The 16,909-nt window shown below is 46.1% G+C and overlaps 1 protein-coding gene across 2 annotated transcripts in view; it reads right to left on the reverse strand.

Annotated features, from left to right (window-relative positions):
• Positions 1-16,909, reverse strand: part of LOC146833911 (complement factor H-like) — a 601,647-nt gene that overhangs the window by 233,873 nt on the left and 350,865 nt on the right. For both annotated transcript variants that reach the window (XM_085601821.1, XM_085601820.1), the window contains exon 14: positions 3,747-3,929. In XM_085601821.1, coding sequence (XP_085457947.1) covers positions 3,747-3,929 — 183 coding nt within the window. The remainder of the gene's footprint in view (positions 1-3,746; positions 3,930-16,909) is intronic.

Consider the following 16,909-nt stretch of genomic DNA (forward strand, 5'->3'; position numbering starts at 1 on the left):
GATAAGCCGATTTGGTACAATAATTTATTCATACGCACATAATATATCACAAGCAATCCTAAAGAGCCACATCTCCTGCTATTAAGGCAATATTGATATTTGAGTTAAAGGACAGTCCGTAGTATATTTGAGTGGTTTAGTGCGATAGAATAAATTAAAATAGTAAATGCACAAAAACTAATTTCATTTGCTCCATGTGGTTTACAACTTCACTTATGCTAGATGTGCAACTCTCAGATTAAAAACAGCTTTTTCTTCATTTTTATATTTTCTCTCCAGTTCTCTTGATTACTCAAATTTGAAATGAAGCAAAGGAAAAATCCAGCTCTTTGGACTAAGATGCATCTGTGGTTTCCATGCCACAATAAGATATGAACTAGCCCCTACCCCAATGCAGCCTACATTGATCTGAATTTCATGAAAACTATGGGCTTCATTACCAGAAGCCCAGTGATTATGGCGGGAGAGGGGTACTGGTGGCTTAGTTAATGATTCCATTAGTTTTAATATTTCCCCTGCCCCAGCCCAGGTAAAAAGTATCACAAGTTTGCAGGCCTGCAATTGGGATATATATGGGTCTTGGAATTACCAGATCCACTTGAGCTTGTGGTTCCCTGATTCTGGCTCCTTGACATGCATATCTCCCACCTGTTTCCAACAAATGAAAAATATTAACAGTAATGCAATGGATTTTACAGAGGCTCTTCCTATTGAATACTGGACTCCGGTGGAATGGTATTTCCTACAAAGATAATGAGTGCCTATCAGTTTCAATAAAGTGTAGTTTCTCATTGAACTGGCCCAATTTCTTTCCAGTTTTTCATGCCTTGAAATTTTTGATAATGCACTCTCCTACACATTTTTATAACATAACATATGTAAGCATATAGTTATCATTTTACTAGTCAAAATAATGAAACATTTGTAGTCTATCCACTTCCAATTTTTGACATTGTTTTATGGTGTCAGAATGTGTCAGAAGAGTGGTCAGGAACATGTTAGGCAAATGTGGTGATCACCCTCTGTGATGGCCCACAAACCTTTGTAAATGCATTTTAGGTATTATTCGGAAGATTAATGCAACGCCATAAGGATTCAATAAAGAATGGTGTTGAAGAGTTTTGAGGATCCATCAATAAATCAAGATTTTACATGGGGTGTAGAGTAAGGCGAGATGTATTAGGGAGAATTAATTACACCTGAGAGAATAGAATAAAAGACAATGGAATTTCTCTAATTTCCCATCCATGTGCCCTTGTCCTTGTTAGACCTGGTACCATTGGTGTGAGTCTCCCTTCCATTTTTCACTAATTGCCTCCTCTGTTTTTGATATGTTTTGCTGGTTTAGAAGCTTTGGGCACTGTGCCACTGCAATTCAGTGCCACAGTGCAAGTGCACCCTATGTTAAATTGATATATTGATTAGTGACTCCATGATTGGCTTATTTGATTTATTTGTCAGACCTTAGTATAGTGCACCATGTGTGCCCAGGGCCTGTAAATCAAATGCTGCTGGTGGGCTTGCAGCACCGATTGTGCCACCCACAGAAGCAGCTTGTAAAGTGTGTCTCAGGACTGCCATTGCAGAACCTGTGTGCAGTCTAGTACTGCCATGTTGACTTGGTAAGTGCACCCACTTACCAGCCCCTAAACCTTCCCTTTTCTACATATCAGACACCCCTAAGGTAGGCCCAAGAGCAAGGTGCATTGCAGGTAAAAGGTAGGACATGCCCTGATGTGTGTGGCATGTCCTGGTAGTGAATTACAGCCATTTTAGTTTTTCACTATTGCAAGGCTACCTGTCTCCATAGGCCAGAATGGGCAGTTTGATTATAACATCTTATAATCCTAACTGACCCAGGGAACATGGTAGAAATTCGAGTTTAGTATGCCTGAACTCAGAATGATAAATGCATCTTTTAGTGAAGTTGGTTTTAACATTCTGTGTTTGAAAATACCACTTTTAGAAAGTAGGTCTTTTCTTGCCTAACCATCCAGCCTGCCTCTGGAAGCTTGTGCATTGTATGTCTGGTTTTTTGAGAGACAGGGGCTGGGGGGCTACAGGAGACAGGGTGAGTCAGCAGAAGGCTGAATAGACCTATCTGCATTGGTAGTGGTGGGAGGAGTAGCACCTGGGCCTGAATAGGGCTGTGCCTGCCTTCCACCATGCTGGCTCCACCTCCTGTGGTGCGTCTGATGTCCCTGGCCCACACTGACAAAGGAAGAAGGTGTGCACTGGCAGATAAGCCTGTCTGCTCGTGCCAAGCTAACAAGGGGGTGAGCAGGGGTTATCCAGGAGTGTAATCCCCTTTCCCTGACTAGAAGCAAGGGTCCCTATTTGGTCAAAGGTGCAAGCCATTGCCAACTAGAGTCCCCCAGTTCTAACAGTCCCCTTTCTAGTCCTCTTTCTAGGAAATAAAAATGGAAAACAAGAACAAGTGAATATTTTGATTAATTCCTATTCTCTCCACTTGGTATCTTTTACAGGATTAAGTTATGCACGCTGAATTGGTCATGTTTTGCAAATCAGATATAATTTATGACAATGTTTAGGGGAAATAATTAGAAACTGAGGGGTCAATAACAACAGCATTGATGAGTTAATGAAGTAGCATTATATTAAGTAATCTGTAGAATAACCTTCAATATTTTTCCCAAATTTGCTCAAAGCATCAAAACAGAATAAAACGAGATTATTCAGGTAACATTCACACACAATTAGTACAAAGGGAAAGGACTGTGCCCTCATTGCACTTTTGCTAAAACAGCTATGATTACTAAAAAAGAAGATGGGCCAATTCCAAACTCAGTTCTGAATATGTGCAGCAGTACTCCTCTAGATTTACTTCCCCCTACTCATAAATACCTGTGTGAATCATCCCCTCCCTGGAGTGCTATGTCATGTGCTCACAAATGGATTCATGAATCAGTGCCTGGCTGTTACCAGAAGATGTTTTTGCTCAGAAGCTCCGAATAGTCAGTAGTTACAGACACAATGGGGCCGATTACATTGTCGGGCGGAAAGCCTCCTCCCGACAGTTGGAATCTACTCGATCGTGTCAGAGCCCTTTCAACCAACTCGGTCGCTTTACAATCCGCCTGACCGATTACGATGTTCACGGTCAGAAGGTAAAGCTCTCAGTCACTCGGAAGTGGTTCAGACCAGCTCTTGGAGTATTCGTTTCAGTCGGAACCGCATCGTAAACTCCTATGGACATCGTTTTCGACCTTGGGCTTATGATGTTGATTTCCAACAGCCTTTCTGCGTCGGCCTTTCCGACACGAAAACGCTGTTAGAAAGTGACTTTAGGGGATTCTGGCAGAGACCCTTCATCCTGCGGCCTCCTGATGGGGGCAGATGGTGTACCTAAGGGACCCCTAGTCAAACCCTGAATGTGCGGCAGGCACATTGGGGTACCCGCGACAAGGTGCAGGGTTTTACACACACTCACCATTTCCCCATAGGAGCCTGTCTTCCTGCCGGTTGTCGGGCAAAAAACAAGCTCCCATAGGAAGCAATGGGAATCAGTGTTCGGTTGCATCATAATTGGGTGGGCGGAACTGCCGAACGTGAGTTGGTCAGTCCCCATTCAGAGTCGTTGTTGGGCAAAATGTTTCCACCCGACATCGTAATGAGCCCCAAAGTATTTTGTATAAAAGCTTGTCCAAAAGATTTGCATTTAAATGCACGCTTCACTTTTCTTGAGAGGGTACAAACAGTCTAAGGTAAAAATGATAAATACGCACCACTACACGTGGGAGCAGCTGTCCACCTCCCAACAATGCAAGTAGTTTCATTTGATCCAGTTATATAATAGCCAGGATTACACTGGTAGGTCACTGTATCATCACTGTAGAAATTGTTCTTGTTGGTAGTCATCTCACTTTTCCCATTGGCTATTGTAGGTGGCTTTGAACAGCTACTTCTTTCTGTGTAAAAAAAAATCACAGTTCTTTGTCAACATAAAAAATAATAGGTGTTTCTTGAGAGTGGAAACTTGAATATGCCAAAGCTTTCATGAACAATTTAAAGAGCAACATCAATGGTGTACTGTCTTTGGCTGCCCAATTCATAGGTGAGTGGACCTTAAGTCAACAGGAGAGCCGACTTCAGCACCGCTGCCTACATCTTCCAATGATGGCCTAATGCAACAGGAAACAACAAAGGGTTTGCCTTCCCATTGTGGCCAGACAGAGTCGGAGATTGGATAGGTTTTTCTTTGCTGGCGATGGGGCACAGTTAAAAAAGTTACACATTTTCCCACACCATGGAGGAAACTCCTATGGTGTGTGGGTTACTAGTTTCTCCTTTTTCAAAAACATACACCCACTTTGGAGGTTTGTTTTTTGAAAAATGAAAAACTATGTAACAGTTTGAGCAGCAGCCATCTTGCTTGATGGAGCCTTCCATCAAACTTCCACAACATTGACAGAAACCGCCATGGCTGCGGTTCCTGACAATGTTAAGAGATGGAAAAGGGACCAACAGAAATCTATATTTTCCTCCAAACTTAAAAAGAGATCCTAACTCTTTTGGTTGAGGCATTTTTACCTTGGAACATACTCAAGTGGGCAATACATTCTACACATATAAAGCAGTCCGTAATGGATCAAACTGGAATTGCCTATGAGGGTTACATGACTTCAAATTAATGTTATCAGGATAATGCTGGCAAGATAGATCAGCTTAATATTCACTTTGATCTGCAGTGACAAATTAGAATACTGCACAAAACATCTCAGCCACTCATCTTTCCAAGGTCTGTAAAATGAATATATTTCACTAGTAACACAAACGTCACAAATCTTCCTGTGCTCACAAAAGGAAAAAACCCGAGTATAAAGAGTTATGTGAAAAATTATGTCAATATTTATTGCACATTCCATGAACAGACGTGCCGGTCAGAAGGCTACCTTAATTCATAAGGTTATAGAGCTTTGAGTTGTAATATCATTTTTAAGTACAGCATAGCTTATTTATTCCTTAGAATACATGAATAAAGGGGTATAGCTTGGTGCTGCTACTATATGGCCACAGTCTGAGAAGCTCTGCAGCAGTTACGGGACTGAATTGGCCCAAATTTGCCCCACGCGCAACCTCCTGGCAGGATATCGAATCGGAGCCTCTTCTGCCCAAGCAGGTTAGTTTTTTCACCTACAAACGTATCTTTTCCTGCTCAAATGAAGTGCTGCGCCTGACATTTTGTAAAACGCTCATTCACATTACCTCAGCAATGCCTGCTTTTCTATTCCGCACTGTGAATTCCTCCAATGTCTTCTTCATTTTTGCAAATGGATATCGTGGAGTCCACAATATGGTCCCAAAATAAAGTAAGAATTGTCCTGTCTGTTTTTTTTAAATTGTTTTTATTGGCATTTGCAATATAAAAACATTAACAATTACATTCAGCAAGACAATCAGTACCTCGTCTGTGGTCTGTAAGCCATATGTATCAAGGCCAGTCAAGTCGTATGCTGCTAATAGCAGAGAAGGGCCACACCTATATAGTACAATAACATAGCAGTGAACAAAACACATTGCCCCATATCCAAACTGTAGTGCTATAACATTCTATAAGGTCTAACATATCCTTGTCCGGGAGAAAGCATGAATAGCCAGCAAACACATTAAAAGTCACCATCCGTCATAGTATTGAGCCAATGTACAAATGGTTCCCAGAAATCCCTGGGAGCTGCTCCCAATATGTCTCTAATTGCATTTTATATTGTGTAACACTAGTAAATCACGCCTTCAAGGTCGCGGGTGAGTCGCTCTCCAGTGCATGGCAACTTGGCGCATTGCCAGTATTAACAGCATCGCAGTTAACCTTCTCCGCTTAGATGGGATTCCAGTATTATCCCCCAGCAGCACCGCCAGCGGTGTGCAGGGTAGTGCATGCCCTGTAATAGTCCTTACGTGTTGAATCACACCAATCCAGTAATTAGCCACCAGCCTACACTTCCACGCTACGTGGAGGAAGCCGGCCTGTATTTCCCCACATCGCCAGCGTCGATCATCAGGCCGCAGGCCCATTCGCTGCAATTGTATCGGGGTGCGATATAGGCGGTGTATACATTTAAAATGTATCAATCGTAATCGGTAATTGGAGGACAGCAGTTTCAGCTGTCTGCATGCTAATAGCCATTGATCGTCTGAGATGGTTTTCCCTAGCTCCGTTTCCCACCCCGCTTTAGCCTCTGGAATAACTATTGGGAAGTCACGTTGCGTAGTGTCATAGATACGAGTGATAAACTTACGGCCATGTTTAATCGCAAGTACATTTTCTAGGGCAGTTAGTGTAGGAGGAGGGCTCGTAAACGTACTATACCCACTTCTGCTGGACGATCGCAACTGGTAATATAAGAGTATATCCGCTGCTGTGGGGGTGTCTCTCCACACATCTGTTGTATAGTTAAGAAAGTACCCTCAGGAAAGAGGTCTGTGCCTTTGCAAATTTTACTTGTGTCGCTCTTTCGTGTGCCCTGCGGTCCACCAGTGGGGCTATATGTGGGTGGTTCGCTAATTGCATCGAGGGAGCGTATAGTGTATCTAGGTTTGCTCTTTGACGAAGCCCTGCCCAGGCCCAACGTAACGACTGTACGGAATTGACCTCCCACTGGGGTCACTTAAAGCGTTGGAAGACGGTGGTAGCCAGTGGCAAGGGTGCCACTCTATCCATTTCAATAGCTACATGTGGTTAGAAGGGTATAGGGTGTCCCCAGTAGTATAGGAACTGCGCCTGCGCACAATGAGCATATAGTGTAAAATCCGGTGCCGCCAGTCCTCCCTGGGATTGGGGTAGGGTGAGTGTCTCCCATGCAACCCAACACTGCTTCCCTGCCCACACTAATTCAATTACGAGGGAGCGGAGTGTCTTGAAGAAATGCATCGTTAGGGGGATAGGGATGTTTACAAACAGGTATAGTAATTTGGGTAAGATAATGATTTTAATCAGTGCGATGCATCCCATCATAGAGAGGGGTAGTGACACCTTATCTCTAATCCAGTCCACCGTCCAGCCATAATTCTCTGACCATAGTTCATTAAGATCCCCGCTCAGCCAGATCCCTAGATAGCGTGTTGATCCTGTTGCCCATGCGATCGGGTACTCTGTGTCAAAGGGGCGGATGCCAGTAGTCAGGGGAAAGATGACTGATTTGTTCTAGTTAATTCGTACCCCGGAAAGTTCTCCGTATCAAATCAATTCTCTCATCATAGGTGCTAGGTTTTTGTTAGGGTCAATCATATATAGTGTGATATCGTCTGCATATTAAGGAAATGGATAACCCCTGCGACGTGAACTCAATGCTGTGTTGTGCATGGTGCTGCCTAATGCACGCTGTCAGTGGCTCTGTTGCAATCGCAAAAAGAAGGGGCGAGAGGGGGCATCCCTGCCTCGACCCCCTGGTTATGTTGAAGGGAACAGAGACCAGCCCGTTTACTCGCACGCGTGCTGTGGGCATCATATATAACAGTTAGATCTGTTGAATAAATATGGGACTGAGACCTATGCAACGTAACAGTGGGAAGAGGAAGCTCCACTCCAGGGAGTCGAACGCCTTAGTAGCATCAAGCAAAGCTGCTATGGCTTGGACGTTTGGGTCCAGGTAATCCATTAATGCAAAAATCGTTCTGAGATTATGGGACGTAGACCATCCCGGTATAAAATCGGACTGGTCTGGCAAAACTATTTGAGTGAGCAAAGGATGCATTCTGGTAGCCAAAAGCTTTGCATAGATTTTTGCATCTATATTTATTAATGAGATTGGGCGATATGAATCGCATTGAGTCGGGTCCTTGATCGGCATAAAGATTTTTTTTATAATGGCCTCTCTCATGGAGGGGGTAGATAACCCACTTTCATTGCTTTGTGATATACCTCTAAGAGGCGAGGAGATAAGATGTCAGCATATTCTTTATAAAATTTAGCCGTCAGGCCGTCAGAGCCAGGGGACTTGTCTGCCGGGAGACTGCCAATGATTTGTTTGATGTCTTCCACCGTAAAAGGCAGTTCAATGCACTTTCTGTTGGCTCACTCGAACCATACCAATGCTATTGAATCAAAATAGTCAGTCAAGTGGTCCTCTGTCAGGCCTATATCAGATTTATAGAGGTGTACAAAAAAATCACGCATCGTGGACAAGACATCTGGTGGCGAGCGAACTAGCTCCCCCTCCTCAGTAGCCAATTCCATAATAAGGGGAGAGCCTCTAGGCCCACGCAGGAGAACGGCCAGTGTTTTGCTAGGTCTGTCCCTCTCTCCATACCTCCGCGCTGTAACCTATTTATGTAGAAATGTAACTTCTCGCTCAGCCTCTTCCTGAAAAGTAGTGAGAGTGTTGCGTATCTCTGCCAGTAGGGAGGGTGTTGGTTTCGCACAATATTGTGATTCTAATGTATGTAGCTTTTTTTCAATTTGATTCAGAGTGTTCCTTATATTTCGGAGAACCCCAGCTTGCTCCGCAATACAGTATCAGCAGATAACTACTTTAAATGCTTCCCACAGACTGCCTACGGTCTCCACCGACCCCGATATTATTCTCAAAGTAATCTTGTATATGTACTCTAATGCTTTCGCAAAATGCTGAGTCCAGGAGCGCATTGAATGGGAGGCGCCAGGCAAACGGCTGTCTATAAGGCTGCGGAATCAGTAGCTCTATAGCCACTGGGGCATGATCTGATAATTTTCTAGCGTGGTGGCTGGCAGCTTGTATTCTGGTCTGCAAATCTTTAGTTAAGAGCCAAAAGTCTATTTGTGACCAGGCTTGACGATGGTGCGTGATGCATGTACCCTCTCGCACCTCCGGGTGGAGGATTCGCCAAGGGTCTGATAAGTCATAGTCCTGTATAATACCCTGTAAAACTGTTGATGCTTGCGGGTGATGTGCACGCGTCGCTCTCTCCATGTCCAGGTATGGAGAAATCGTAATATTAAAATCCCCACCCCAGAGAATCGCTGCGTCTCCCATGGATTGAATTTTATGCCAGAGTTGCTGGAAGAAATCAGGATCATCCAAGTTAGGCCCATATATATTAGCTATGATCAGTGGACGATGATGTAGCGTTCCCTTCAGGAGAAAAAGAGCTCCTCTGGGTCTATGATCGACTGATGCGTGTGCCATTGGACTCCTTTCTGTATAAAAGTTGCTACCCCCCTGAAATAACTGGAATAGCCTGCACTAAGAACCTCGCTCCAGCGAGCGGTGGACAATCTTGTGTGTGTCATTCCTAATGGGTGAGTTTCTTGTAGGAGACAGATATCAATTTGGTGTCTGGACAAGTATGGATGCACCAGTCTGGATTTGTGGTGGTCATTCAGACCCCGCACATTCCAAGTGAGGCAGTCGATATTAGACATACTGTCGCCTCTGCCATGCGAAAGTCAAGCTAAGTATGTCCATGTGTGCGTGGTCTTCTGCTGCATTCCTAACCGCCTCTGGCTTCTGCAGTATATGTTATGTTTAATCCTAAACAATAGTCTGGTTAGAGCTGACTGTCTATATAGGTAATCATATGGCACTGTGGCTGTAACAACAACAAAAAACAATTCCCCCCACCACCCTCCACCCACCCCAACCCACCAAACAGGTTGTGTAGCCCTTGCCAAACATCTTCCTGGACTAGGGAGCCCTTGTAACTGAATACAACCGGGAATCATCCCACATGGGGGGCGTAGGGTTGCCTGCTAACTACCCTGTCACTCTTGGACAGGGTGGCAGAGCAGGAATAGTCTGATCTGGGGTGTGCAATTATTTAACCCTAATTTACGCAATCATATGTGGTGCCAACCCTCAAGTACAACATGGTTTCAATCATTGTCACTCATCTGATTTTCGGGGTCACGCAAAGCGCCGGCTTCCTGTTGTCGATTCCGTCTGGCCTTCTGCTTCGCGAATTTTAGGGCTGCGCTAGCGCCGGTGAAGAATAAGGGTTTTCCTCCGGTGTGGACCCGCAGTTTAGCCGGGTACAACATTGCATACGTCGTGCCGGATTGTTGGAGTAGTTTCTTGGCCGGTATGAACTCCTGTCTTGCTGATTGGACCGCCTGGGTGAAATCCGGGAACATCGCAACTTTATTACCTTGAAATTGAATGTCTCCTTTTTCTCTGGCTGCTTTCAGGGTGGTGTCTCTGTCCCTGTAGTTAAGTAGTTGAGCTATAATTGGTCTTGAAGGGGCTCTTGGGCCAGGCCTAGGGCCCAGGGTACGGGGCGCTCGTTCCACCAGGAACATCGGGGTGAGAGCTTCTGCACAGAGATCCCTAAGTAGGTCTTCCACATATCGTTCCATATTCAGAATATTTGTGGATTCTGGTATTCCCGTAATGCAAATGGTATTTCTTCTAGATCTCGCCTCCAAATCTTCATTGTATGCTGTAATGACTTCTAGAACTTTCTCCATTCGGAGCATGGCTCTCCCTGACGTCTCCTGATGGTCATCGGCATCTGAGACACACTGCTCTAGTGTATCCAGGCGGCCCTCATGTTTGTCTATTTTTTGTGATATATGGTCCATTCTTTCCTCCATATTGTCCAGTTTAGCATCAATGGCCTTCAGGCTACCTCTCACATCATCGCCCGGATATCGTCGTCCTGGTTTGAGTCCATTTGTGTTTCAGGGACCACTGTTAAGGATGGTGTAAGAGATTCCAGGAGGCACGACGAGCGCTTCTCGAATTTGAGATTAGGTTGCTTATTGTCGGTCTTCGCCATTTAAGTTTTGGATATTGCTCTTTATGCAGTACAGAACCCCGTTGAGACCCACTCTGCGCTACACTATCGCGTCTCGCCGCCTTGTGTAGGTGTCACGGTCCCGGTCGAAGGCAGCATAGATGAGCCAACGCAGCTGAGAGCCAGCGCAGCCCAAAACGCGTATATTGTCTCTGTGCGAGGACCTCGGCCCGTGGTCGGGGTCTCAGTGGCCTTCAGCGCCTAGTGGGGAAAGGAGAGCCCCTATTTCCTCCTAATTCCCGGTGTGTCCCCAGTTGGTATGCCACAGACCACGGCGTCCTGGGCGCCACTCAGTTGGGGAAGGTTTTGCGCGCTCACAATCATAGGGCATAGGGCTCTGCTCTTTGACAGGGCCACAAGACGTCTAAATTCGCCAAATTAACACGATGCCAGAATCCGGGCCAACTCAGAGTTTCTCAGTGTGTGCCTGGAAATGCTCATTGCACGCGCTGTTCTGGCGTATGCAGGCCGCACCCAGTCTGGGTTCCGTGGCGAAGGTTACGCTGTGCCGCCTTCACCCGACCTCCCTTCAAGGCTCCTGTTGTGTGCGGCCGCCACCACCCGCAGGCACTCGCACCCAGGGCAGCGCGAGCGCCACTCTTCAGCAGGATGGGGGAGGGGGGAGTGGCACTCCAATCCTCGGGGGGCTCACCTTCTCTGCTGTGGGAAAGTGGCTCTGCTGCTCTCAGATGGAACTAGGCGGGTCTCCGATCTCAAGCGTCCACCATTTTGACAGCCAGTGCTGTCCCCGTCAGTTGCGCTGGATCTTACATCTCCCCCGCCGCACACGCAAACCTTGTCCGGCCACCAGAGTCCGCAGCATCCACAGGTAAAGGGCCAGCGCAAGCTTGCCGCCCGATCTTGTTACTCGTCTGCTTGGTCACAGCTCGGATCTCTTCCGCCCGGAGTGGGCCACGCCGTCTCCACACCGAAGTTGCAGCTCTCACCTTCTCCTACCGCCGTTCATGGGTCTGGACGCCGCAAATCGATGCTGGAGGGTAAGTTTGTTATTTCTGCCCCTTTTGATGTGGCAATCAAGTGCCAGGTCACGGATACTTAACGGATTTTGTGCTCTGCTGGCAGAGCCGCCTCACTGTGTGGCCATCTTGCTGCTCGGGTTTGCCATGCCCCGTCCTGTCTGTTGTCTCCGTACTGCTTTGGGTGCATGTATTAAAGACACTGCCTACATTTTCTCCTTCAGTACTGCTTGAGACATTTTCCTTACTTATCTTATGGGACAAACCAAAGGATTGAGGCCTCTCATGTCCAGTAAAGCAACACCTCATATAACGACTGAGTTCGCATTGCCAATTAATTCCGTGTACTGGCGGAAAATATGGAGGGCAGAAGTCAAGTGTCGACATCGACACCCAACGCGTCTTCTAATAGAAACAGCACAACTTGCCTTATAATGGGTTCTAAATACAGCTTAAGTGCCCCTCAAGCTACTAAAAGAGTTAGAAAAACCCTCCATCTCCCACAAAAACATCCAAATGTATCTCAATGGAACTACTGCTTTAAGAGATCTGAGCTCTTAAGCCCTATATGGAAGAAAATAAGCTGCAGATTTTAAATGATAATTGGTCCCACATGTGGAGCAAATATTTAGTGACATTGAAGATACTATACAGACTCTTACAAATGTACAATCTGAGGTATTTCATTCAAAAAGGCATCCTGAGGACTTAGAAAATCGGAGCAGACAAAACAATCTTTACATTTATGGTTTGGCGGAGAGGGTGGAAGGTAATGATCCTGTATCATTTTTTCAAACATTTCTCTCTAAGATTCTAGAAATTCCCACATCTCCATTATTAAATATACAGCGAGCGTATCGACTGGATCATTCTACCAATCACTCGTCATCATCAGAAAAAGCTAGAGGAGTCATCATCTACTTCCTGGAATATGCTGAATTTTTTCAAATTATTAAAGCAGCTAGGGCCAAAGGGAGAATTTCTTGGTCTGGTTTGCAGTATTCTTTGCACAGGATTTTGCAAAAGCCAAGGCAGGCAGGAGGAAAGTAATCCTGGATATGAGTCCAGCTCTTCTTGTTTGAACTCAAGATTTTGACTTTTTCATCCCAGTTTGTTTAAAGTAACATATAAAAACAAAACTATGACTTATGAGGATCCTGTGTTACTGCAATGTTTTATTGATCAATGCACAGTAGAAGAGAAGGATACCTCAAAGATTTCTTTAACCTGAGTCCAGTAATGCATTGAGACTGCTTTGAGATAACTCTAATGATACTCAAGTTAAATGTTATCATTCATCTAATCTATTTGTGTGCATCTTTCCTAATGTAACCTGTTTTCTAGTTAGCCTTTTATTTTTATTACTTCATTCAAGGTATTGTTTGACGTGCATCCCCAGGACTGCGTCATTATTGTTTTTTTTTGTTGTGGTCTGTATTGCCTCTTGTCAGCTGCGTCGAGGTTCCTGTCGTGACATCGCCCTTATGTGCTGTCACAACCCTCAACTCTTTATGTACTTCATAGGTATGTTCACTTTGTTCTTCTGTCTTTTATGTTTTCTGTCCCTATCCTTTTCCTACCTTTTCTCTTCTTTCATTTCTTTCTCCTTCCCTACATATTTTGCATATCTCCTATTTCATCCTACTATACTCATTTACTTTCTCATTTTAATACTTCTACCTTCCTTTTTTATCATCCATTACCAGTTAATATGGAGAGTTAATATATGCTTTTTTATTTAATCATTACTTCTCAATGGTTATTTTCCGTTTATTTCTGTATATATTTTCATTTCTTTTCTTCTAATTTTTTCTACTTTGCTTACATATATAATACTATATATATATATATATATATATATATATATATATATATATATATATATATATATATACATATACAAAACACTTTTCCGTTTCTGGAGCCCAAGACTCTTCAGGGCGACCTCATCATGGGCACGGAACATCCCAAAGAAAGCACTCGCCATGCAAAACAAGGATATGAGGCCCAATACTGCAGCTCAAGCTTCCGCACAGTCCAGCAGCGCCTACTTCCCTTTTCCTAACGTTTCGGCTGTGTAGCCTTGATCACAGGAGGAAGGAGACACCAACGTGCGCTTGGGCGTGCTTTTTAAAATATTTTTAATCACGTGACAACTTGAGAACATCAACTCCCATAGTGCAGTGCAATATATGCAACACCAACCACTTCCAAATACGAAATCAAGCACGGACACCGAGGAGATATGCAGTACGATTTGGTTTATTCGCTGCTGTTTTGGTTGCAGCGAATAAACCAAATCGTACTGCATATCTCCTCGGTGTCCGTGCTTGATTTCGTATTTGGAATTGGTTGGTGTTGCATATTAAAATTGGAAGTCCTTATATTTGAGCCTTGTTGGACATAATGCTCCATACCTGCACTGATGTTCAAGTGGTTTAGGTGAAAAAGGAGTCAGGTGAAATGCCGCAGTGTTTCCATTCTGCGTGCGACCAGCAGAAACCATCCGTTGCAGCACGATCGTAGCAGGAATCATCCTGCTCGAATCCCTTCCACACGCGTCCCATTCTTTTGCTAAATAGCATGTCCTTGGTAGGTTGGGGGCGTGAGTGAGTCAGGCTCCTCACTTAACATACAAAACACTTTTCCATTTCTGGAGCCCAAGACTCTTCAGGGCGACCTCATCATGGGCACGGAACATCCCAAAGAAAGCACTCGCCATGCAAAACAAGGATATGAGGCCCAATACTGCAGCTCAAGCTTCCGCACAGTCCAGCAGTGCCTACTTCCCTTTTCCTAACGTTTCGGCTGTGTAGCCTTAATCACAGGAGGAAGGAGACACCAACGTGCGCTTGGGCGTGCTTTTTAAAATATTTTTAATCACGTGACAACTTGAGAACATCAACTCCCATAGTGCAGTGCAATATATGCAACACCAACCAATTCCAAATACGAAATCAAGCACGGACACCGAGGAGATATGCAGTACGATTTGGTTTATTCGCTGCTGTTTTGGTTGCAGCGAATAAACCAAATCGTACTGCATATCTCCTCGGTGTCCGTGCTTGATTTCGTATTTGGAATTGGTTGGTGTTGCATATTTGGGGCTGCCGATTGCCCCTGCACGGACCGCCCTGCCAGACAGCCTTCTGATATATCGGGATTGTTCTACAATATATATATATACAAGAAAAGGCAGGGTAGAAATACCCTGACCCCAAGGCCTGCTTAGGAGGTCCCACAGGGACCCCCAGGGCCCAAAAAAAGCATTTTAAAAAATAATTTCAGCCAAATTTGAGTGGGGTCCGCGAATCCAGCCGTAATTATAAAAAAAAAAAAGCGTGGTCCGTTTCTTAAAAATCCCCCGGGTGGGCCAGGTCCCAGGGGCATGCCAAATTATGGTGTGGTGGCCTGTGGGGGGCCCCCAAATCCCGGGACCCACCACCTCCCTGGGCTGAAATAAATAATGTGTGTGGGGGGCTCAAGCCCCCCCACACTGCCCCGGGGACCACCACCTCCTTGGGGCACTGTTTATTTAAATTAGGGGGTCCGTTATGGACCCCCAGCCCGAGGACCACCACCTACCCGTGGCTTTAAACACATTGGAAGGGGGCTGCGTGGACCCGTCCTGAAGCCCTTGACGGCCCTAGGGACCGCAAACCCCCAGGGTTGGCTCCTGCAATGTCCCGGAGTGCCCACCCCGGGACATTGCTGTTTGCTTTGACAGGGCAGGATGGCTCCCGCCCTGTCATAGCAAGCACTGCTTTGCTTCATTGAAGCAAGAGCAGGAAAATATGCTCTTGTTTCAATGAAGCACAGCAGGATTGCTTTTGCACATGGGAGATGCATGTCAGCTGCTCCCCCACACTACTCTGGGGACCACCACCTCCTTGGGGCACTGTTTATTCAAATTAGGGGGTCTGTTATGGACCCCTGGCCCCAGGGACCACCACCTACCCAGGGCTTTAAACACATGAGAAGGGGGCTGCGTGGCCCGCCTCCTGAAGCCCTTGATGGCCCTGGGGACCGCAAACCCCCAGGGTTGGCTCCTGCAATGTCCCGGAGTGCCCACCCCGGGACATTGCTGTTTGCTATGACAGGACAGGATGGCTCCCGCCCTGTCATAGCAAACACTGCTTTGCTTCATTGAAGCAAGAGCAGGAAAATATGCTCTTGTTTCAATGAAGCACAGCAGGATTGCTTTTGGACATGGGGGTGTCAGCAGCTCCCCTTGTGCAAAAGCAATACCAGCTGCCACAGGAGGCAGGGAGCCGGTGCAACCATGGGGGCATTGGGGCTCTCCCCACAGTCCCCAATGGAGAGGCCAGACCCCGGGGATGGGATCCCCGGGGTAAAACGTGGCCTAGGAGGGGGGCCACAAAGCCCCCCTGCCCCCCTGCCCTGTGAAGATAATTTTAAAAAAACGGACAGGCCAGCCTTGGGGGATGGGGTCCCCAGGGCCATGATTGGCCTGTGGCCCCCCTCCAGAAGAAAAAAATAAAAATATAAAAAGGCTGACCACGCCCTGGGGGATGGGGTCCCTGGTGCCAGAAGTGGACTGGGAGGGGGGCCACTCGGCCCCCTCCCAATTAAGAAAAAAAAAGGCAGGCCGCCCCGGGGCGAATAGTGGCTTAGGGAAGGGGTGCCCCTTCCCAAGAAATAAATATAAAAAAGGGATGGAGTCTCCAGGGCCACAAAAATGCTAAAAAAACAGGGGGGCCACACATCATCCCTTCTAAAAATACAATAGAAAAAAAAAGCCGACATCTCTCCGGGGGCCCCGCCACCTCCCTGCACAACTGTGCAAAGGCGCCCCCAGCGCGTTGTAAGTTGGGGAATTCATTCCTGTTGTGTCCTGAGGACCTCAGGACACAAGTGGACTTCATCCCCCGCGCAGCAGTGCGCCAAGGGCTGCATTTGCAGAGTGGTGTAAAAAGGGGGCGTGGCATCTAACCACTCTCAGCAATCCAGGTATGGAGCGCTTACTGGAGGTACCTGGTGGGCTAGTTGGCCCCCAGGAACCCTCAGGAATGAAGGGGACTTAATACCCCAACTTTGAATGCCCCAGGAGGGACGTTTCAGAGTGGTAGGGAAAGGTGGCATGGCCTCTGACCACCTCTCAGCAATCTCACTGTGTGGGGATTACTGAAGGTAAGAGGTAGGCTAGTTGGCCCCTAAAGGACCACTAGCAGCAAAGGGGACTT

This window comes from Triturus cristatus, chromosome 4_2 (assembly GCF_964204655.1).
Source record: "Triturus cristatus chromosome 4_2, aTriCri1.1, whole genome shotgun sequence".
Taxonomy (NCBI): Eukaryota; Metazoa; Chordata; class Amphibia; order Caudata; family Salamandridae; genus Triturus; species Triturus cristatus.